This window comes from Sciurus vulgaris (assembly GCF_902686455.1).
Source record: "Sciurus vulgaris genome assembly, chromosome: 4".
NCBI classification, from domain to species: Eukaryota; Metazoa; Chordata; class Mammalia; order Rodentia; family Sciuridae; genus Sciurus; species Sciurus vulgaris.
This window is the reverse complement of record NC_136464.1, coordinates 9,362,776-9,387,140: the sequence shown is the minus strand read 5'-3', so window position 1 is coordinate 9,387,140 and position 24,365 is coordinate 9,362,776. Positions and strand designations below refer to the sequence as shown.

General features: G+C 49.9%; 1 protein-coding gene across 1 annotated transcript in view; it reads left to right on the top strand.

Moving 5' to 3' along the window:
• The window catches only part of BTBD16 (BTB domain containing 16), a 50,748-nt gene extending 26,673 nt beyond the window's left edge, over nt 1-24,075 (top strand). Inside the window, exons 10-15 of the mRNA XM_079138474.1 lie at nt 5,804-5,923; nt 17,663-17,741; nt 19,348-19,425; nt 21,161-21,259; nt 22,643-22,831; nt 23,657-24,075. Coding sequence (XP_078994600.1) covers nt 5,804-5,923; nt 17,663-17,741; nt 19,348-19,425; nt 21,161-21,259; nt 22,643-22,831; nt 23,657-23,725 — 634 coding nt within the window. The 3' untranslated portion in view covers nt 23,726-24,075. The remainder of the gene's footprint in view (nt 1-5,803; nt 5,924-17,662; nt 17,742-19,347; nt 19,426-21,160; nt 21,260-22,642; nt 22,832-23,656) is intronic.
• Nucleotides 24,076-24,365: the final 290 nt, after the last annotated feature.

Genomic DNA, 24,365 nt, shown 5'->3' with positions numbered 1-24,365 from the left:
CTACTCAAAATCTTAAAGGCATGTTAGAAAATAAGTGTTTACTCGTGTTTTTATGTGGTGGAAAATGTTCTACTTTCAGAAATTAGATCTGGAAAGATCTGTCCCATTCCAGATCATCAGCCCATTCCGGGGATTCAGAGTACTCGGTGCAGTGCCCTCACGTGACAGAGTCCGGTGTTGAGGGAGACCACGTTGTCAGAGAAGACCCCAGGAGTCACTCTGCCCGGGTCTCTGTGCTTTTCCCACCTGTGTGTCCCCCACCCTCCGCTGCACCCTCCAGCAGAGAGAAGGTCATGACATTGTTGAAGAACAGATAAACCTGGCCTCCCCTGGGCTTTTCATAACACCGTCCCTCCCTTGGAAAGACTGAGCTGTCCTACCCTGGGAACACTTCGCCAAAAATGAGGAAAGCTGTCTGACCACAGTCAGAACGTTGGTGATGGCCCAGGCCTGACAAGAGGCACACTGGGCAGGAAAAGAGGTCAGGAGCATGACGCATCCAGTGTCTAGACACACCAGGTTGGGCAGACATGACCGAGGGGGAATGGGGCTGCCTGGCCCCCGGCCCTCCGCGGGAGTCATCCGCGTGGACAGTCGAAGGCCGTGCGGCTCAAGGAGACAAGAGCCTTGCATGGCCTCAGGCACGTCCTGAGCCCATGGGCCCTGGAGTGGGCGAGGGAGGGCGACCAAGCTCACCCCAGCCTCGGGTGCTATCCTCCAGGGGCCTCCTGCTTCCCAGCTTGTGGAGGAGGCAGAGGGTGCAAGGAGAGGGCTACTGTCAGGAACGCAGCAAGGTTTGGGATCCTCTCCTCAAGGACCTGCCGAGACCCAGGCTGCTGGCTGCTGGATTTTGTACCAGGGTCTATACCTGACCAGAGTGAGCCTTCCTCGTGCTAATGGCTCCAGAGCCCTTTCCCGTGTGCACTGTGCTGTGAAGACTGCCCCTTTCCACCCCACACCCCACAGGGCAGGTAAGATCACTGTCCCTGAGATAAAAGGACTAATGATGGGCTCAACAAGGCCTCCACTGGTCCAGAGTCCACGTCCTGCCCCGACACTGAACCTCTACTCCTTCCTATAGAGGCGGAGGTGGCCTAGCACCAGGAAGAACCCAGCAAGAACCTGATGGCCTGAGAAGTCTCATGGCCTCAGAGCAGGAAGTGTGGAAATGCCAAACCCCAAGGTCAGGAAGGGAGCATCCCTTGGCCCCACTCAGCCGCCCCTCCAGCCGCCCACTGTCACCTGACCCCCAGCTTGTGACGGGGGGTGTTTGGAACAACATCCACTTCTTAGCGGATGCTTCCACTTCTGGGCCATTCAGGCTTTCCCGTCTGAAGGTCCTTTGACTTCATCTTTTTTGGAGTTTTGCTTTCCATTGGTAAACAGCCTTGGGTAAAGTATCCAGTTTTTTTGACCTCCTGAGCCTTGGTTTTTAATTTATTTGCTTAGGCATTTAGTTTTCAATTAATTTACTCCTTAAGAGGTCACCACCAGGTCACCCTGTTCTTGTAACTCTCATTTATTGGATCTCATTCCAAGTTCTGTTTTCCTGGAAGCCAAGGTCCTTGTGGACCTGGGAGGATGGAGGCTTCAAAGGACCTTCTAGTCCCATCTCCCCAAAAACTACCTGGCAACAGGGGACACTACATCCCTCTGTTTCCAATTCTCCCAGCTTCCCGTCTATGACCAAGGAGTCTCGGGTCCCAGGAATCCCCTAGGAAAATCCACCCTGCCCCTGCCTTCCCTGCAGGGCAGGACGGTGTGTGGCTCACATGGGTGTCTTGAACACCAGGCTGTCCCTAACAGTTCCTGAAGCTACTGCGTCTCTGTTGAACAATGATAGTACCTACCAGTTAGTGAGCACTGGTATACAGCATGCTCTGAGTGGGTCATGCGGACGGACTTACTCCCACAGCAACCCAAGCGGGGTGAGTGCTGCCTTCTGCATTTCTCACTTGGGCAAGAGAACTCCAGAAAATGAAGGGGTCAGCCAAATCTCCCCCCTGCCACAGGAGAACTGGGATTTGAACCCAGGTCAGAGTGGCCTCGTGGCTGTGGTCATGAGCAGTCAGCTGATGTGTGGGCATGAGGCCTCGTCTTTCCTTACTGACAGTTGAGATCAACAAGTATATTGATCTTTGTTATGGTCTGAATATGAGCTGTCCTCAGAAGTTCATGTCTAAGACAAGGCAGGAAGGTTCAGGGGTGAAATGATTGGATTGCGAGAACCTTAACCTGGTCAGTGCGTTCATCCACTTGAATGGATTAACTGAGTGGTAACTATAGGCACCATGGGGTGTGGCTGGAGAAGGTATGTCACTGGGGGTGTGTTTTGGGGTTTGTATTTTGTCCCTGGTGAGCAAAGCTCTCTGCTTCCTGATTGCCATGTCATGAGCTGCTTTCCTCCACCACACCCTTCCGCCATGATGTTCTTTCTTACCTTGGACCCAGAGCAATGGAGTTGGCTATCCATGGACCGAGACCTCTGAAACTGTACCCCAAATAACTTTTCCTCCTCTCCATTGTTCTTGTGAGGTCTTTTGGTCACAGAGACGAAAAAGTTGACTACAACTATTTATTTATTTATTTATTTATTTATTTATTTATTTATACCAGTGATTAAACCCAGGGACAATTAACCACTGAGTCACATCCCAGTCCTTTTCATATTTTATTTTGAGGCAAGGTCTCACTGAGTCTCTCAGGGCCTCTCTAAATTGCTGAGGCTAGCTGCTATCCTCCTGCTTCAGCCTCCCAAATCACTGAGATTACAGGCTTGTGTCACCGCATCGGGCAACAATCTTAATCTCCATTGTAAAAAATACTTTATAAAGGCAGGAGGATCATACAAAATGCAATTATATTCATCTCCCAAAATGACCAAAGAGTAGCATTTTGTCATAAGTTAAGAAATAAAACATCACTGATAAAGCAGGTCACCTGTGTCCCCTCCAGTCCCATTCCTTCCTAGAGACAATCGGACCACAGTTAGGAGCTTGTGATTAGGCTCTTAATATGCATATGTGCATCCATGAATCCTGCATGGTGCCTTGCAGAGGTTGACATTTCAAGCTGGCGTCTCAGGGACGTGACGTCTGGCACACACTCACCACGCCCCGCCTTGTGCTCTCTCCCTGTTGAAGCGTCTGCATTTCATTAGCGTTTTCATCTTCGTCATTGCGCAGGGTCTGGGGAGTGAACACACAGCATCCTTTTTATTCTCCTAAAGGCTTTTGTGTTTTGGGATTTTTTCTTGCTGTGGGGGACCGTGCTGTGATGGCATCCTTGTTCATCTCTTGTTCTGAGGGACCTGACGCTCTCCATGGTGTGTAGTCAGAAGGGGACTTTTGTTGTTTATATACAGTTTTCAAATAAGGGGCTGGGGATATAGCTCAGAGTGCTTGCCTTGCAAGCACAAGGCCCTGGGGGGGGGGGGGAGACGGGGAGAGAGAGAGAGAGAGAGAGAGAGAGAGAGGCGAGAGAGAGAGGAGAGAGGAGAGAGAGAAAGAAAGAAAGAAAATAAGAAGACAGTGTCTTGTGAAAAGCATTTTTTTTCCTCCTGAAGAACAAAAACACCAGTTAGTTTGCAACAGCCCCTGTGAGCACCATGCACCGCCAGTCATTGGTGTGTGTTGGAGGCTTGGAGTCTCTAAGCTGAGGCCGTCAGAGCTCTCGGGTTCTGATACTGGCCTAAAGCAGCGCCCTTGACTTCAACAGCTGTCCTCCATGAGCAAAGCCAGAATTCCAAGCCACAGAGGCCCCCTCCACTCCCCTGTTGCTGCTAGCCCCTCTGGTAAGATCTCAAAGAACCTCCTGGGCTTGAGATCCTCGAGTTGGAGTCTGCTCTGAGAGTCACACGGCTTCCCCCATCCCACTGACAAAGTTCTTTGTGGGGACTTTGCACCAAGTGGCTCTGTGTGGGGTCCCTTTGATGCCTCTGCACTCTTGGTCACTCCATCACTGACCATCTTGGTCCTGTCTAGCCATCTGCACTCTTGGTCACTCCATCACTGACCATCTTGGTCCTGTCTAGCCACACTCAAAGTCCATGCAGTGCAGATGACCTGAAGACCAAATGACAGAAACCATGCCGTCCTATTCCGTCCAGAGATAGCGTGAGAGGTGGGTGGGTGACTTTTCCATTGTCCTTTAGAGTCACGATTTAGTTTGGGTTCCACCTACCATGACCCTTCAAAGTGCTGAATGAAGAGGCTGTGCCGTATTTCACAGCCAGTCCGTGTTCAGAAACTAAACACTCAGTGGGTTTAAGGAACACTGAAATGGCTTTCTAGCAGAGGCTGTTGGAGGCTCTGTTTGTCCTTGCTTAGGAGCTGAACTTATGGAGAGTAGCAGTGGCTCTTTGGCATCATTGGCTAATGAGGGACAGGCCTCCTGCTGCTGTGGGTGCGCTGTGGACTCCAGAGCCAGGACCCAACCCTGCCTCTTGTGAGTAAGCGCTGCCATTCACGGAGCACCCAACAATGTGCCAGCCACCATGCTCAGCACTTCGTTGACGTGTGGTCAATGGAATAATGACCACGAAATGGAATAATGACTCAAAGATGTCCACGGCCTAATCTCAAGAACCTGTGAATATGTTAGGTTATATGGCAAAGGGGAATTAAAGTCCCAGATAAAACGAAGGTTGCTGATCAGCTGGCTTCACACTGAGGTTGCCCTGGGTCTCTGGGTGGGCCCAACATAATCTCAAGCATCCTTTCAGTGTACAGAGGGAGAATGGCAGATGCTACATGCTGGCTTGAAGACCAAGGAATGGGCCACAAGCCAAGGAAATTGGGTGCTGAAATTGGCCAGGACATAACTCTCCCAAGAGCCCCCAGAAGGAACCATCCATATCACACCTTGACCTGAGCCCAGTGAGACACGTTCTGTACTTCTGACCTCCGGAATGATGAGATAATAAACGTGTGTTGTTTTAAGCCACTTGGTTGTGATCGTTTGTCACAGCAGCAAGGGGAAACTCATACAGTGTCACCCCCTCTGGTCTTCACTGTTGTCCTCTGAGCAGCTGCCGCTATTGCTCTTTCACAGATGAAGAAATGGCAACTGCGGGGCAGTTTGTTAACATCCAAGAGTTTCCTGCCCAGGCTCAGCTCTGTGTGGCCTTTAAGAGTTGCTCATCTCAGCCCTCAATAGGGGCCGGGACTGGGGTAAGGTCAATGAGGCACTCCCTTGGGGTGCAAAATAAAAATCAAATACAATAAAAGCTCTCAATGATGATAAAATGGACTCTTGTATTTTTGTGCAATAATTTAAAATCAATGCAAAAAATTTCATGATGAAAACTTTTAAAAAACTTTAAATAAATTTAGGATCCAATTTCCACATCTATAAAAGTAAGGACCATATGCCAACTTTGCAGGTTGGTGGTTGGAATTCAATTTTAAAATCTACAGAGGTTTGGGGGTACGACTCAGTGGCAGAGCACTTGCCATGCAAGCATGAGGTCCTGGATTCAAGTCTCTGCACCCCAAATAAATAAATAAAATCTGCAGAGCACCGGTCACTTCCTAGGAGCCCTCAAACAGCTGGGCCTGCAGCAGCACAGTGGGTGACAGAAAGGACAGGGCCCGGCATCAGGCTGCTGAGGTTCCAGCCCCAGCCCTGCCGCTCAGAGAGAAGCCATCCTGAGCCAGGTGCCCACTTCTCTGTCAGAGTCCACCTACAGAGCCGAGGGCTGCATTGAGCCTCGTCCCCACACTCACTCTTGACTTCACCGTCTTACAGATGGCATGGTTGGGTCTAGTCCTAGTACCTCGTCTTGTTCTTTCCTCCTGACCAGGTTGTTCACCTTCAGCGAGTTCCATCTTCTGAAAACCCTGCTTATGTGGGCCTACCTGCAGCTGAACAGCAAGATCCAGGCAATGCCCATCCATGAGACCATGCTGACGTTTTTCAACAGGTGACATGGCTTGGTGGTGATTGAGGAAGTGACTGGCTGGTGTCACGGGAGAGGTATCGGTGATAGAATTTTTGTGGCGCCATCCAGACGGCATAGACTGCAGCTTTCCTTATGGGACCCAGGGTCACAGGAGGCCTTCGAACCACTGAACAACTTGGAAAAGTAAATAGTGCGTAGGTGTTAGAATATGAGATGATCGTGTGCTTCCGGGAATAGCATGATGCAAAGGTACTTTCGCTCAGGAAAATGACCATACTACACTGACCTTAAAAACTTCACTTTTTAATGTACCTAAATCAGACCAGGTCATTCTCATTTATATTTCACTAGATTAGATATAAAATCCTGGATTTTCTGGACAAATGAAAAAGCATTTAGGTGTGCCAATAGCATGAATACAGTTTCTTATTCTTTCCAAACTAACCTGAAATTTGTAGATTTCAACAATTAAGAAATAGCATTTATAAGGATAATAGTGGGTCCTCTAATGTGCTTTATTAAGTACAGAACTCTGATAATCACTTTCTTTTCTTTTTCTCAGTGTATCTGCATAATACTAAGGGGCTGGTTTTATTATTCCCATTTTACAGATGAGGAAACTGCAATAGAAATCAAGCATCTTGTCAGAGAACATTCAAATGACAGGGGATGGAGCCTGACATGACCCCTGATCCCCCAAAGCCCACAATGCTTTGCTCCTCCTTCCTAAGAACAGATAGGGCTCCTCTCATGTCCACTCCAGGGGGCTCAGTAGTAGCTCCCTGGGCACTGGGTTTGGAAAGATCCTGAGTCTGCTTCTAGATTGGGTGGTGTTGTTAGCTCAGGACTTCTAAAATCGCTCTGTAAGGCAACTTCTTCCCCTCCCTGTGTCCTCCTCGTCTGCCTGTGAATGTCCAGTCAAGGTGCCCCTAGTAGCAAGGTTTGTCATGGCCCAGGGAGGGGGCAGGAGGAGGGGAGCCACAGAGGTGGAAGGTGATGGCAGCAGTTGCCAGGCCCCGTCTTGTGCCTCTCGTGTCAACCTCTTTTGTTGTCGTTGCTGTGATGAGATACCTGAGGTGATTGAGTTTTAAGGAGGAAAAGTTTATTTTGGCTCATGGTGTGGAGTTTCAGTCTGTGGTTGACCGGCCCCATGGCTGGTGGGCCTGTTATGAAGCAGAGCATCATGGTGGGTGGGCGCAGCGGAGCAAAGCTGCTCACCTCATGGCAACTGGGAAACGAAGAGAAGAGGGGCCGGAGTACCGGTATCCCCTCCGAGCACAGTGACCTGCCTTCCTTCCCCTGCTCCCCACCTCCTGCAGCTTCCCACACAGGCCAGCAGCACCACAGCTGGTGACCAAGCCTCTGAGGACCAAGGGCCCCTGGGGGACAGTTCAGATCCAAACTGAAGCGTGTCTCCTAAAACTTTGTGAGATAAAACTCCCACCATCAAGCTGGCTGCGAGTGCGAGACCCCCTAGCAGAGACAGTCCCAGGTGACCCTCGGGGCCTCTGCCCTAGGTAGGGGCCACTAGTGGCATCACCAAGCGTGATGAGACGTGTTCAAGGAGATGGACACCCTATTTCTTCTGCACGTGCGAATTTAGCAGATAGTCCTCTCCCTTTCTTTGGTGGGGGGAGAGGGTTAATGGGAATTCAACCCAGGGGCACTTTACCACTGAGCCCCATCCCAGCCCTTTTTATTTTATTTTGAGACAGATTCTCACTAAGTTGCCTGGGATGGCCTCGAATTTGCAATCCTCCTCTCTCAGCCTCCCTGAATGGGGTTCCAGGGGTGTGCCACTGTGCCTGGCAGCTGTCTTCTCATGTGGATCAGCACATTGACCTGTTTACACGGAGTTTCATTTGCATTGTTTGGAAGATTTAATCCTTTCTGGGAACCTCTTGGCACCATGTTCACTTAAAAGCTCGGTTTTTTTTTGTCTCGTTATTTGGGAAAAGCAGTATTCAGTGTCGGAATTAGATGTAGTGTGTCTCATTTCTATATAATTTGCTTTGAATCCAAATGTCTTAGTCCCTCCTTTCCCTGCTTTTAATAACCCACGAGACACTCTTTCCAGTGAGTCACGGTCACCAGGGAAGCTGCTGCTTGGCTGCCAGTCAGCTCCGTCCTGGAACCGTCCTAACAGGGAGATAGGAAATGAGCTAGCGTGGTGAATCACTGGGCCGTGTTTGCAGTGTGTGAGGGATGCAGAGGAAGGAGTGGAGGCCAGCAGCCCCTCCACAGAGGGTGGGCTTTCCAGGGTGTCCCCCGCGCTTCTGAGCAGCCCCTAGGGTCCTCCTGAGGGTCACACGTGTGGGCATTGCTCACCGTCAGAGCGATGAGCAATTTTTCCCATGGATACTTGTTGACTCAAATTTGCCCCCGAGCCTCACACCTCTGCACAGCACCTCCAAAGTCCCTGGGCCTGCGCTGTCTTTCTTTTTGGAAACCGTCTGTTTGTACCTCGGTCATCGCTGCCCCAGCCTAAGCAAGGTGACAACTCCCTACCGGGATCTGTGTCCTCGTGGCAGGGCAGGTGCTCCCAGAAGCCCGCAGGCCTGCCCTGGGCTTCCCACTCTGCCCTCACCCTCTCCAGCAAGCCCAAGGGCCCTAAAGGGCAAAAGATGGGCCACAGGGAGCTGGACGGCCCCTCCCGCTGCAGCCCCCAGGTCCTCTCCGACTGAATGATGAGATTCCTTTGAAGATTTTTAAGTAGCTCAGTCCCCCCTCAGAGAAGTGGCTCTTAATATGCTGGTGCAAACTTCCCTCAGAGAGTGTCAGGCCTCTAGCAACTTGAAGTGACAGGGATCGCAGGCGAGTTTCCATTTTTTACAGATGGGTGGCTTGTCGGGAGCGCTAGGCTTTATCTAGACTCCGCAAGGAAGAGTGTCGGGGTAGGTTAGTGGGCACTCCCTGGATGTGGGAGTGGGGGCTGGTGGCACCCATGGCCCCTGTGTGCCCAGGGCTGAAGAAGTAGTGCAGAGCCTTGTAGCGACTGGCTTAGCAGGACTGGTGTCCAGAAGGCCCAGGACGCCCCACTCCCGCTGTGGGTAGAGAGAGCCTGTGGAGAGTCACGGTCAACCCGGCCAGAACTGGCTCGCTGGGGGTGTTGCACCGAGGTAGCTAAAGCGAACGGCTACCAAGGTGGTTTTGATGGCTGCTGACAGACTTGCCAGGACAGAGGAGCAGAGCCCTGGGGAGACAGGAAACCAGTTCAGGAGTTAGGGTGGAAACTGAGGGCAGTTTTTAAAGCTATTGATGACATCATTTAAGTGACAGAGTGATCCATAAACCATCTCCCGGGAGGAGGAACAGAAGGCAGAGTGGACATTTTGAGGCCGTCACATTAGGAGACCTCTGACATGTGCCTCTCATCATGCGACATAGTGGGAGAAGCTGCACAGATCCTAAAGATACCAAAGGCTGGTGAGTCTGCTTGGGGTGAGTGGGGCTTCCACGTGCCACGGCCTGGCTAGCCCAGCACCCCAGAGGAGGGCGGAGAGCAGCAGCTGAGCAAGAGGACCTGCCAACCCCTTCCTCACCTGCCCAGCAGCCTCTTAAGACAAGCAAGGAGCAAATAAAGACATGCGCCCAGGCCCCTTCTACTTCCGTTTTCTTTCCTTCATTGATTTTTTTTTTCGATCTTTCATTCATTCAATGAATATTTATTGAACCCATACCGTCTGCCCTGGACACTAGTGCAGCTTCTCTCCAGAACCAGATTTTTATTGCTGTCCATTTAAGAAGGGAGACATTTGCGAGCGCGCGCACACGTGCTCACTCTGATGCATGCACACTTGCACACACACCCCTTGGCACCCTGCAGCCTGTTTTCCTGGCAGCAGATATTTTAGAAAAACAAAGAGGCTGTCCAAAATTAATTTTAACATCTCCTTGTAGGAAAAAAAAAAAAACAAGGAACCAAAGTTGATGCCTTCTTTCACAAAGGAAAAATCATCATTTCACTTCACTTAACTGTCTGAGGAGCTCAGGAAAACTGTGAAAACCCATCAGTCGAAGAAGGGCCGAAGCAGGCAAATGTCAAACTTTTTCTACTGTACATGTTTATCAAGATATAAAATACAGGGGCTGGGGTTGGGGCTCAGTGTTAGAGCGCTTGCTTGCATGTGGAGGCACTGGGTTCAATTCTCAGCACCACATATAAATAAATGAATAAAATAAAGGTCTATCAACATCTAAAAATACTTTTAAAAACAGATATAAAATACCTTCAGAAAAGTACCCAGCCCTTCAGTGAACGATGGCTCAGTGGGTTTCCACAAAGTACCTGCACCTGTGTAACCAGCCCCCAGCTGGAGAGCAGAGCATGGCCAGCCCTCTGAGCCTCATCTCAGGCCGTACTGCCCACCAAAGCCGAGCCACATCCTGACTTCTGAAAGATTGTCTGGGCCATTCTTTGTCCTTTGAGTTTTCATATATATATGCTAAAGTCAGTTTGTCAATTTTTACCCACCCCCCCAAAAAAATATCTTGCTGAACTCTTCATTGAGAAAACATAGAATCTTAAATCAATTTTGGGGAAATTGCTCACTTCATTAAATCAGAGGAGGTTGATGCTGGAGAGTCCTTGAGGCCAACTTGTCCTATTCTTTCTCTTTGCAGTTAAATGAGGTGCAAGAACAGTAAGGGGCTGGCTGGATTCCTCTGGCAGATCAGTGTTAGCGTCGGGGCTGACTTGGGCTTTCTAGGCCTCTTGATGCGTCTTTTTACTTTGAGGTCTCAGGGTTGGGGGAAAATCGTGACAGACCTGTCATTCTGGTCCTACGCTTATTTGATAATCACCAATGGAGTCCTTCTCAGACACTGCAAAGGTCAATTCTGGCAGCAGGCTTACAACCTCACCAAAAAGAGATCATGAAAGCAGCCAGTGAGGCCAATTCCCATATGATCCCAACCTCTAGATTCCACCAACCTCTCCAGCTGGGTCTCCTCTTTTCTGTGCTCCATTCAGATCTGACTCAGCCTTTACAGAGCTGGCCAAGGATAGGTGCAGGAAGACTTCCATAACCTCCCTTGTACTGTGGATGGATTCTTTGTCCAAGTTTCTTTTTTGCAGAGAGATCAAAGGCATGTGCTAGCTGCATGGGTGGGCACTGGCCTGAAAAACCCAGCGGTACCCTCCCATCTCTTCCTACCCACACTGCGTCCAGGGAACCACCTAGGAGAGCTACCCGGGCATGCCCTGCACCCCAGGAGCCCACTGACTTCTTAAGAGAAATACTCTGCGATGTCCCATCCCCAGGTGGGCAGAAGCCATGTGCCCTTGTGATTCCTGAATGGCAGCTGCAGGTATAGTCACGGAGTGAGCATGAAACAGGGTCTACTGTGTGACAGTGCTGATCTCCTTACCAGAAGGTGCATTCTGAAATATCCCATGAGTCATGGACATGAGAGCATTGAAGACTTAGACTTCTCCGCCAAGCCTGGCTCTGGGAGGTCGGTATACCTGGAGATGAGAGGATTTCTCAGGACCCAGCCTTCGTGCGTCTTGCCTGGTCTGTCTTCTCTCCCTCCAGCCAGTACTGCCTCTGCTCCCCTTGGACTTTGCTCTCAGAGCCAGACTCTCCCGCGTTCTCAAGTCCATAGCCCTTCCTAAGTCTCCACCTCCCACGTTTCTTCTGGACTTTCCAGAATACGGAGAAGCAGCAAAGCTACCTTTAACAATAGCCTGGAGAAATGGAGGGAGAACAGGAAGTCTGAGCATGCGAGGTCCGTAAAGGGGCGGTTGTGGCTGTCATCAGTGAGTCTGCCCAGTTTCCCCTTTGAGCCAGCGTCAGAACCATCCTGAGAACCGGACAATTGACATTGGACCGCGTGCCACTGAATGACTGCTAGGGCTTGGCCTGACACTTGAGCATGGCAACAGGGAAGGGACCATGAGGACATAGGATACTGGCAGGGAGTAGCCTGTGCAGCGGGGTTGGCAGCACTGGCCATCCTAGGAGGTCAATTGTGGGTGAGTGGAGGGAAGGAAAGGTGGGGTTGAGGCTGGAGAGTTGGCAGGGGCCAGATCATCCATCCAACTGACTCGCCCAACACCGCGCAAGCCGAGTGCCGGGCACGGTAGGAGGCCTTGAGAGGAACACAACAAGCAGAGAAAACGCAAACCCACCCTCCCAGAGCCGAGTCTATGCCGCGTGCTGGGGCCTGTGGCCTAACAGTTGGGGTGGAGGCGCCACGCCCCTTAGCAGGCCTGCTGGTCATGATCTGTGATTGATGGCATGTGGTGACAGCATGAATTGTTTCATTTACACATTTTGGGGTTGGGAGCCAGCAGGGCCGTTTCCTGGTTCACTGATTCCAGAAGGTACCCAGGTCTTTTGTACTGAGTTACGTTTTTGACAAAAAGTCATGCTCTCTCCTCTTGTGGGTTATTGCCCCATAATGTGTATTTTTTTGCTGTCGTTGCAAACCTCACTTTAAAATTTAATAGATTATTTCAAATACTTTTCGAACAAGCTAGGTGATTTTTAACTCTAGATCTTTTTTATTGTGGTAAAGTACATATAGATGACATAAAATTTGCCATTGGGAGCATTCTTAGGTGAGTTCGAAGGCGTTAAATGGAGTGGGGGTGCCTTTCCTCTCGGCCTGAAGCTAACGCCCCTCCTCCCCCAGGCCTTGCTGCTCCCACAGCTCTGGAGAGGAACCCTTTGCCCTTTCGTGTCTGCCCGTTTCACTTGGCATAATGTCCCCAGGTTCATTCGCATGGCAGCACATGTCAGAATATCAACCTCATCACCAAAATTTGAAGGGCTGGAACCAGCAGAGCTTGGGTCTTAACTTGGTGGAGGGCGGGGCACTCCAGCCAATGACGGGAGGGAGGAGGCGGGGAGCTGAGGCAGGGAGCATCTCTGGACCCCCAGCCTGCACCCTTGGCGGGAGCCTCTGTCTCTCAGGAGGGTGTGAGGAGGTTGTCTTGAGAGGGGACCCAGAGTCAACCTGGGTGTGTCAGGGACTGTGAACTGTGGTCCCTAAAAGGGACACACCCAAGGTTTCTCAGTGGACTTTAGGAAGCAGACACAACAGCCTGAACTTTATCCCCAAAGTGCTAAACCAAGTGAGGTCCTTGCACAGACAGGACTCAGCCCCGGGGATATCAGGTTAGTCCACTGACACACCCACACAAAGAAGTCCCCAGACCAAGCAGCCACCTGCTCCCGCTGTGTGTGACATCAGGCCAGAGCCCTGAGCTCCAGGGCCTAGAGCGGAGACGCCTCTGCACCCAGGCAGTCGAGAGGCACCACGTGAGGTGGGAAAGGCCCCGGCTGGAGTGGGAGAGATCACTGGCTCTGTGGCAGCAGACCTCATGGGCTCCCGGAGCAGGGACTGGCCACACCTCTCTGGTCCTTGGAGATTTTAGAAAATCAGAAGCTGAGTTCACCATTTGCTTCTTGGATATGGCCCATGGCCTGGGTGACTTGATGAGGAATGCCACCAGGAACAACTCCAGGTTCCAGGTCGCTTTGGGATGAGAGGACAACGGTGATACTCACAGGTGCTGAGGACCTGCTGGGTTCCGGTAGCTGTGCCAAGCCCTTCTCGAGAGCTTGACTTCTCCCCTCTGCCCAAAGAGGCACGTGTGGCTATTGTCCCCACTTGACAGGGAAAGAGAGCGAAGCTCAGAGAGGCCCAGTCACAGATCTGATGGTGGCTGGAGCGGGACGGGACCTTGGCCTGTCCGACTCCAGGACACAGCTTGGTTGGGTGACAGCTGACACGTGACCTTGCCAAGGCAGCCATGACAGCGGCATCCTTGCCACTTCCCCAAGAGGTCATTAAGCCCAGCCACCTAACCACAGAGCTCTTCCCACATCCTCTGGAACAGGGGGCTGTCCAGGGAGATCCTGGCTGATCCTTGGGGTCTGAGTGCACCTTAGAGGAGGTTCAGGGCCGTGGTCCTCCTCTCACTCAGCAGCCGTCCCCCTCCAAGCAGAGAAGCAGAACTGGTGCCTGTGCTTCTGGGCTGGGAGTAAATGCTTCCCTTTTGACTTGTCCCTTCCCTTCTGTGGTGGCACCTGATTGTTTTTAAGCTGCGGTTCCAGTTGGTATCCACAGCCTCAGCCTGACTGGGGAAGCCCTCGCCACGGGGACCTGCTCAGCCGACTGTGGTGTACTGTGCCAGCTTGCCCTTCTTCCTCCTTGACACCCATCACCAGCCACATGGCTTCTCTATGCTCCAGTGTGAAATGTGAAGGAGGCAGGGAAGGTGGTGGCATCCAGATCGGGACTGGAAGGGACCCAAGTGAGTGTTATTTGTCTAAGACACCAGTGTTCTTAGGGCACGCTGGGTGTTGGTGGGTTGGCTCCGGAACCCATAACCCCACTGCCCTGCAAGTATTGACCTTCCATTATTTATGCCTCATCGTCACCTGCAGAAACAGGCACGCAGTAGGTTTTAGTAAATGCTCATTGAATGGAGTCAGAACGTGTTTGTCTTGTACCTGTCCCCTCTTACAACTCCTCCGCACCCCTCGGCCCATCTCCTGAGCTCAATAACACGGAGAGGAGCTGGGGAGTCCCAGGAATTCCCGGATCCCATGAAAGCTAATGGTTCTGGGCAGGTTGGCAGTCACCCCCAACTGAGGCGGGACACGGAGCCAAGAGGCATCCATCCGGTCCAGCTGGGACAGGGCGTGATTTGGACTCTCAGTTCATGGAAAAATAATCTAAAAGTGCCCTTGGCTGGTTTTATGCAGGATCTGTCTCAAGGGAGTGACTTTGCATTTCCAAAGGGACTTGGAAAAATTATCCCCCATTGTCCCCATTAGTGAAAAATGACCATTTATGAAGCAAATTATTTCAAAACAAGGGTGGTGGATGTGTGTCTGCATGTGCGTGTCCTCTCGAGGGGAACGTGATCATCTCCAGCCAGCCCTGACCTTCAGCCTGTGTGGAAATCAATTGGCACAAAGTGGCTGTGGCAGAACGTTGGGTAAAGTCAGCGGCTAACACCAGCCACCCCTCACACCACACTTTTTCACTTCAGAATTCTACCCAAAGGCATTCGAAGGGCTGGATCTGGTCACTTACAGCAAGCGCACCATCTGTAAGGGAGGGAACAGATGGCCCCAGTTAAATTCCTGGCTGAGCCTCAGTTCTTCATCTGTAAAATGGGTTGATGATAGATGCCCTGTCTGTACCATAGGAAGTTTGTGAGATTTAGGGGAGGAGAGGTGGACCAAAACCCCTGTCACCATGTGTTCCCATGGGTCACTTAACATTCATTTACTGGGCAACTAGTATGTGCAGAGCTCTGAGCGGGGGGAGGAGGAGGCGGGGATGTAGCCACTTGTCTAATTACAGTCTCTGGGGTTTGACTCACAAGTGTTCTCTAAGCTGCCTCCTGCTTCCACGCCTACCCCACCCAGAGACCCAGGTGCCATCTATCCCTGCTGCTGAAACCACTAGTCTATGGCCAGGCTTTCGGTAGCCCTCGCCCATTCCAGAAAGGAGTGTCCTGAAGGGCTTCTGTTCTTCTCTGTGCCTCTGCTAAGCTTCCCCAAGAAGTGCTGCTTTCTGGACCGAGACGTAGGACAGAGCTGGCTGCCGCTCTTCCTTTGCTTGCGTCTGCACAGCATCACTAGCCGTAAGTGCCTCCCATGGGCCGGGAAAGCAGCTGGGGACCTGCCCCACCCCTCAGCCACTCTCAGGAAGCCCTACCAGATGTTTCCCAAGGAATCAGCTGGAATCTAGCATTGTCACTTCCAAGCTGCATGACTTTGGGAGCTTCACATAACCACGAGTCTCAGTTTCCTTGTCTGTAAAACGGGGATAATCAGAGTCCTGTGAAATGGGCTGATGGACAGAGGTGGCTCTCTGTTATGAAGCAGTGCATGGCTGCCAGGGCTGTTTCCTTGCCAGCCGATTTTGCCACCTGCCTCAGCATGGGGTTTACTTCTAGGTCACTTGTTTGGCCGTAGGGAGGCAAAACTGGATCAATTGAACAAGTTGTCCCAGCAGTTCAGATTCTTCCAGTTCTCTGGAGAAGGAAATGTGGGTTTTGGTGTTGTAGATCCTACTCACCCATCAGGTGTTGGGTCTTCGGAAACTTGGTGACTGCTACACTGCAGAGCTCACCTGGGTCTGCCCTTCTCACGACTCAGCTGCCTGGAGTCTCGGTCGGCCTCGCTGTGGCTTCCAACATATCCTGGCTAGATAGTGATGGTACCTTCCATTTCAGTCCCTCTTGGCATCAAACCATCAAGTCCTATTGGAACAAATATAGAGCAAATCTCAAGACCATGAGAGGCGTGCACGAAAATTGGCTGGGCTCATATTTGGCTGAACTTAGGTGGCATAGCAGATTGGGACCTAATGCTTTCAATTCCCCTTTACTGCATCTATCAAGGACAATTTTTCTTTTTCTTTTTCTTTTTTTGGTGGTACTGTGGATTGAACTCAGAGGCACTCTACCACTACATCCCAAGCCCTCTTTTTATTTTATTTTCTATGCACCACTGCCTGGCTATTAGGGATAAATTCTTAAAGTGAATACACCCAAGAGACAAATTGTTCAATTGATCTAAAAACTCCAGGTCTGTGCCCCAAAGTCAAGTTATGTTCCCTTGATCTCATGCTCTGGGCACAGAGAAGCCAAGTGAGACTTGCAAAGTTGGAGAATATGTGCCAGGCAGAACGGGAAACCACCCAATGAGATCTCGGCTTCTTGAAGGGTACTTGAGAACTTTTCAAGTCATTTCCATCTATCCACGTGTATAATAAGTAGCTCCAGAACCCAGGATGGCTGAGGGAGTCAGGTTGTTTTGTCCAGGTTGCTTCTAGATGCTCCAAAAACACCAAGAATCTCGTTTCAAACCTCCCTTGCCAGGCAGGATTGCAGTCAGGGTGCTATGAACGTTTGGGTGGGGATGGGTGTTGGGTAACTTAAGCATACCTCATGAATTCCCTAGGGAGACTAGGGAAGGTGTGGGAAGAAAAATAAGAACAGAAGCAAATTTTAGTTAGAGCCATGCCTAAATATCTTCTTCCCTCCCTCTTTGTAATATTTTGGTAATATCGTGAGGATAGAAATTCCTTTGAAGCGTGTGAATGAAGCTGCACTTTGAGCACCATTGATGACCTCTAACATAGTTCCCCAGGTACCCTCCAGGGTCACTGGGCACTGATGTCTCTTTGTAGGATTGCTGGGAATATATTTCTTTTAGAAGAACTTAAGTTGAGTTTTAAAGCATTAATATGTAGCACAGAGAATTTCCTGCTGAAGTTGAAATCCGATTTGAAGTGGATTCATTCATTCCTTCGAAAGTTTATTGGTATACATATATTTTTTTTCTTTTTGCTACCAGGGATTGAATCCAGGGGCACTTTAACCATTGAGCCACATCCCCAGCCCTTTTTATTTTTTATTTTGAGACATAGTCTCACTAAGTTGCTTAAGTCCTCTCTAAGTTGATGAGTCTGGCTTTGAACTCATGAACCTCCTTCCTCAAACTCCTAGGCCTCTGGGATTATAGGTGTGTACACTGTGCCCTGTTTATGGGTATAAAATTTTTAAAAGAAAATTGATTTGGAATATAAAGGAAATGGACTCTGTACACAACTACAGTGATTCTGAGTTCTCTTCTTCCCATTTTATGGACCAAAATCTAAAGGAGACCTGCCTCTTCCCTTCTTCCCTTGACTCCTGACATCTTCTTTTTTCTTTCTGTGAAACTTTAGAAGTTCTGTTTTGAATGAAACTGTAAACATCTTCCTTTTGTGCTTCTCCCAAGGCAGGGATCTGGAGGAGTTAAGGCACATTAACTTCTTTCCGGAGTCCTGGCTGATCCGGGTTACAGCCAACCATTACCACGCAGTGAGTCTGCTCATCAGGGCAACAATTATTCAGATTTATTGCCTCTCTGACTTTGCTTTTTCTGTAGATGTGTTTCACATTTGCAACCTCTGGGTCTGTGAGGTCAGGACATATCTGGATCCTCCTCCAGGGGAAGCAGGGAGAGCTGAACCTGGGAAGGAAATGAGGGAGGAGGCCCAGCCTCGGAATCCAGGTGTCTAAGGCCTCTGCTGTGATGGTCTGTAGTTAAATGGGTAGACGGTCTCCAGTTACCCCACTCTCCAGAGTCCCCACTAGATGAATGTGACATGTGCTTGTAACTGAAAATTTTCAGAATGCAGAGAAATTGAAAGAAAATAAATACCCGCAGATCCCCACCCAAAGACAACCACTGTTAACACCTCATCGTATTTATTATCTTTAAGTCTTTTTAAAATATATACTGTACTCAAGTCAATTTACTTCCTAACACCGTTCTTAATGACTGCCAACACTTTGGCCCACAGAATGTGCCAGAGCTGTTGTTACTTGGACTTTCCCTTACTATAGAAAATGTAGAGTGTTTCTAAGTGTTTGCTGTTAAAAAATGATCATACGGGGAACCTATTTTCACATCATAATTTATTTTTCTACACTTTGAATTATTTCCTTATAGGAAATTCTCAACAGCAGAAATACTAGCATTAAAAGGAATGTGATACATATTAACAAATGTTGGGACAAAATTACTCTTCCCTCAGAAATAAATGAGTATGCCTGGCTTTGTATACCCTCAACAATGCAGAGCATTTTAATTTCAAATGACTTTTGTCGATTGAGAAGGGAACAGTGACATCTCAGTTTAGAATATGCATTTCCTTTATTTCTAGTGAATATGAATATTTTTCCTCTCCAGCGTGTCCTCCTTTGTGAACTGTCTATGCAAACTGCCACACTTACCATGGGTTTCCTCCAAGCATGCATTTGTAGAGATGAAGCTGGGCAGTGTTCGTGGTCTGAAGATGCATGAGTCACTAGTTAAAATGTAACCAGCTCAACAAATACCTATTGTGATGGCAAACCAGCCTGCCCCTCCTTGCACATTAGATAATGACTTCACGGATGGTGCTTCTCTGGGACAACTCAGAACGAGGCTGTAACAGAGAAGGCCCAGGGACAGTCTCTGGGGCTGACGCCTCGGGAAGTCCCCACCTCCTTCTTCTCCCCTCTGACCTGCCCACCTCCTTCCTTTTGCCCACAGTTGCCAGCATTATCCTGCTGAGGAACCCCCACCCCTCTGCTGCCCTGTCTGTGCACGGGGCTCTTGCTTGTTCCGTACTTTCTGACCATGGCCATTGTCGGCCACATGACCCAGGCTCCTCATGTGTACATTTTATTTCCCCAGTGAAACTGCTCAGCCATTTCTCTTTCTCTTCTCTGCATCCTCTGAAAACATTGAGCCCAGGGCCTAGCACTTAGTAGGTTTTCCATCAATTCCTGTGGACAGGATGAGTGGCTGAATGTAGGATCTTGAGATGGGGCTCTCTTCCCAGTACCCTGGTGTGGTGGCTGGGGAGACCCAGGAAGATGGGGAAGGTGACAGGGGCTCCTTTCCACTGCTAGTGAGCCACATGCATTTCCCTTTCAGCTGGAGAGCGGAGGCGACATGGTCCACCTGAAAGATCTGACCACCCAGGCTGTGAGATTTGGGCTGCTCTTTAACCAGGTGCTGAAAACTGGACTCAAACAAGGGGAAGAGCCATACCCCTTGCTTGGTCAAGGACCTCTGCGGGGCCATCATCCCGCTGACTTCTGGTAGGAGGGTCAGGGGACTCCTAGGACAGGAACCTGGGACAAGCCATCCAGGAATCCCATGTGTGTGCCCCAGATTCTCCCAGGACCAACTGTCCTGGTTTCCCCAGGATAGAAGAGTCTTCCTGGGATCCAAGTCTTCCATTCTAAAATCAGGGAAGCCCTGGGGAACTGATGAGGAGTTTATTCTCCTAATTCCCCGCAAACTTAGATGCCTCCCAACAGCCTCCGCTCCAAGCCCATGTTGAAACCTGCAAAGGTACACTCATTCTCTGCAGCTCCTCTGATGGACCCCAGTTGGGGCCAAGGATCTGGGGCGAAGGCGTCCTGGTGCTCAGGCACAGAGCGTCTGTAGCCGGTGTTCTGCTGTCTCGCGCTCCCAGAGATGGACACAGTTCTCCAACAGTGTGTCGCTCTCTTCCACCTCCCTGACCCACTAAGTCCAAGTTCTCAGTTCTTCAGATGTTTCCACAAAATTGACACAGAAGCATTGAAATAGTTTAGAAACCATAATCTAGAGCTTATATTTAGTATTATGTTAATTAGTATTATTATAATTATATCACACTATATTATTATTTTTAAATAATTATATTAGGTAATTATACTATATATTATATGCTCTATTTAAGTTTTTATAGGTGTTCCACATCTGGGTTGAAGGCACTCCAGTAGGGATTACAAAAGAATTCATGTTTCAGGGACTCAGGACCCCAAATCTTTCATCTGAGAGAACTCTCTGGGTCAGCCTCCTGGTTGCAGAGACCCACCTAAGTGGATCTATAGATTACAGGGACCAGGGCTTCTAGCAAATAGCATGAGCAGGGAGTGCCTCTGAGTTCCATCAGATTGGAACAAAACTGTTTGCTTTAAAAGTCTGCAGAGCACAGGTCACCTAGGAGTATACCTAACTCATGCCTTTCCTCATGAAGAAATGTACAGATTAAACCCTATTGTCCCTGCCCAGTAACTACTACTAATTCCTACTAACTATACAGTTAGTAGTAGTAATAATCAATATTAACCGGCCAAAAATTGACGATGTCTGTTTGAGTCAGCTCTTTCATTGCTGTGACCAAAGAACCCGACGAGAACAATTTTAGAGGAGGAAAAGTTTATTTGGGGCTCATGGTTTCAGAGATCTAAGTTCATAGATGGTCGACTCCATTTCTCTGGGCCTGAGATGAGGCAGAACATCATGGCAAAGAGCGTGGTGGAGGAAAGCAGCTGGGGACATGGCACCAGGAAGCAGAGAGAGCTCCACTCATCCAGGACAAAATATAAACCCCAAAGGCACACCCCCAGTGACCCATGTCCTCCAGCCACACCCTGCCTGCCCACAGTTACCGCCCAGTTCATCCATTCAAATGGACTAATGCACTGATTGGGTTAAGGTTCTCACAGAGTAACCAGCTCATTTCACCTCTGAACTTTATTGCATTGTCTCACACATGAGCTTTTGGAGGACACCTCACATCCAAACCACAACAAAGTCATGATTTGGCCTTCCCCGCACTTCCCAGCCTGAAATTGCTATTGCATCTTCACTTTTAGATCCATCGTCCGTGAGCCACGTTTTTTGTCGCTCAAGTTGCTTTGAATCCTGGAGATTGTCCCCTTTACTTTGTTGTTTCTCTTTCCCGATGTAGGAGTACACCATTCATTCGAAAATGATTTCTATCTATGGATTCTTCTTTGAGATAAAGGGAGTCAAACATGATACTACCTCTTACAGCTTTTACATGCAGGTAAGGACAGAGCAAAGAATCATCTGTCTCTGAAACATGTGTCTAGAGTCTGTCAATACATATTAATTAATACTGATTGATTAATGAGTCATTCACATGGACTGTATCATAAGTGCTTACTCCTGCTCAGATACCCGAGGTCATTTGATTTTTACTACCACCTCAGGAGACAGGTATTGTGAGCAGAGGAAAATCTCAAGATTGAGTGACCCTCTGATAGGGTGGCCTCTATGGTTAAGCCAGGGTGAAATTTCTGTCTTCGGCCTTCACATTTGGGACTGTTTCATCTTTGATTTGGACTTGCTGTGTGATGCTTTGTGATCGTCATTCCTCCATGGAGGCCGCGCACCGTGCCTACCTGGGGAAAGGGGAGAGCTGTGCGTAGCAACAGCATGGCGGTGGGAGTGCCAAGGAGTCAGGAGGATATGAGACTTCTCGGCTCCTGCAGGGCCCTTAGGAGAGGCAGAGAGGTAGTCAGGCTGCCTGGCATGCTGTAGAGCTTGGAAAGCCCCCGATCCTTTAAAACCTTTAAAACAGGGAGGGTAACAAGACCTGCCTCACCGGGGTGGTGGTGAGTCTTAATGCGAAGGGCTTTGGAAAGGGGTCGGTCTGACCCAGAAGGCACTCTGTGTTTTCTGGTTTGTTTGGTCCTGAGGATGAAACCCAGGGCCTTGAGCATGCGAAGCGTGTGCTCTGCCACTGAGTTACACCCCGGGCCAACACGGTGTGGGTCAGCAGATGATGGTGTGATAATCACCACTGTGATGAGGATGGCTGCTGTCCCCTTGGGATCTGCCTGGCAGTCTCTCTCCTCTACAGTCCCCTGACAAACTGTCTCACAGTCTTCCCATGACCACTGCCAGTCTCTGAACCTGGGAAACAGGAGAGCTTCAAATGACTGGCTGAATGGATGGAACAAGTGATAGACTCTGAGCTTACTCCCAGCATGCTTTGGAGATGCCAGTCTCTCCTCTTCCTTGGGCCTCCATTCTTGGTCTCCACTCAGACATCTCCCTACACAGTGGATTTTATAGGATGGAAAAGATGGGTTAAGTCATACCACCGTCTAAAGGCCCATATGAATACGGGGTTGGGTTTTTCCTCCCTAAGGAATATTCAGAGCAAATGCTAAAGAAGCGGTGGCAAAGCTTGACTTGGTGTTCTTCTGGGTTGGCCAAACCCCGGTCCATCTGACAGTGGTCTGTGTGTGGTGAGGGCTCATATGCCAGTGGACTCAGCAGTGGCCTTCGGGAACTGAGGCCATTTGGGAAGTGCCCTCCTGCCATCTGCACACTTGAAGGGTCTGTGTGTCCAGAATCGGATTCCGCCAACTCTGGTCATCCCAGTCACAGGTCCACCTGGGATGGGTCACTCTCTCTGCAGAGAATGAGGCACACAGACTTGGAGTCCCCCTCTACCATCTGCGAGCACAGTGCTATCAGCCTGAAGTCAGAGCGTCTAGTAAAGTACGAGATCCGAGCCCAGACCCTGGTGGACGGCAGGTGGCAAGAGTTCAGTACTAACCAGATCACACAGAAGTTTGGGTTAGTCCAGCCGTGCTGCAAAAGCCATGTAAGTGTCCACTTTTGTCCCTTTCTTTTTGATTTCCTTTTGCTCCTACTCTCTCTCATCCTTTTTGGGGGGCCTCTGACTTCCAGTCACCAGTGATCTACAAGAGGCTGGGCGGGCCTCTGCAGAGGCTAGTGAGGACTTCTCAGTCCACAGCCATCAGAATCACCTGGGCCTTGAAACGCCCACGCATCCCCAGATCAGGAGGCCAGAGGCTCATGAATGGGCCTGGGTTTTTATCAACACTTCCCAGGTTATTTCCTGTGATGTTGGAAACAGGACAGCAATTTCCTCTGTGGACTGGGTGGGGAGTGGGATATCAGTGGGTAAGAACATGCAGGAGAGTTCTGAGGGCTGCAGACATTGTGTGTGTGTGTGTGTGTGTGTGTGTGTGTACAGTAGGGAGGGAACCCAGCCCCTTGTGTCTGCCAGGCAAGGGCACTACCTGTGTTTGTGTGTGTGTGTGTGTGTGTGTGTGTACAGTAGGGAGGGAACCCAGTGCCTTGTGTCTGCCAGGCAGGGACACTACCTCCGAGCCAGGTCTCAGCCCCTTGCAGCATCCTTTACCTTGGTGAGGGGGTAGCTGCACAGACATGCTGATTTTGTGAGAACTGCCAAGTGCATCTGGAGATTCGTCTACTTGGCTGTATTTAAATTATGCCTAGGATTGTAAGAGTATTTAAAACCCCTCCCAGGCAATCATGAGGTGCAGCAGGACCAGGAACTGCCCGCTTTCCTGATGGTGGGGCCTCCCTCTCCCAGTCCTGGAGGATATAAGTGTGTTCTCATCCTAAAACTCCCCTTGCTTTGTTCTGTTTCATATTTTAGGCCTTGAAAATCCAAACCGTGGGCCTCCCCATCTATGCAAGCTTTGCATTCATCTTCCCACTCTCTTGACAGTTTCCAGAAGATTATGGGATCCCCCCCACATCTGTCTGCATAAAAGGAAATAAAGAGACATTAAAGGGGGGACTCCACTGTGCAGCTGACTGTCCTAGTTAGCAGGGTTTCATTAGAACTTCTGTCCTCACTTGCCACGAGTCCACTTGCCATCCTTGGCCCCAGAGCACCCCAAACCCTGCTTCTCAGGGGTGCGGTGGGAGCACCTGCACCCACAGACTCCAGCGGGAGCTTCAGCACTTCCCTTATGCTGGCTACCGTTCTGCTGGTACCCAGAAGGATACACCTGACCATTGTCCCCAGCAGCCGCAGCTCAGCCAGAGACAGAGGTAAGGCGGGAAGGAGCGGAGTGACCATTTATCATCCACCTTTCCAGGGGGGACCATGTGGGTTGGGGAAGTGGGGTAAAGAGCCTCATCCCACTCCACGTGAGTTCTCCATGGCAGTATAACAGCACCACGAGGATCCCCACCTGAAATCACACATCTTTCATGGTTTTCGTGGCTGAGGAACCCAGACAGAGCTTCACTGGATCCTACGCTCAGGGCCTCACAAGACTAGTTTAGTGGCAGTCAGACTGTGTTCTTGTCCAAAAATGTGACCAGCAAGAACCTGCGTCCAAGCTCATTCAGGTCGT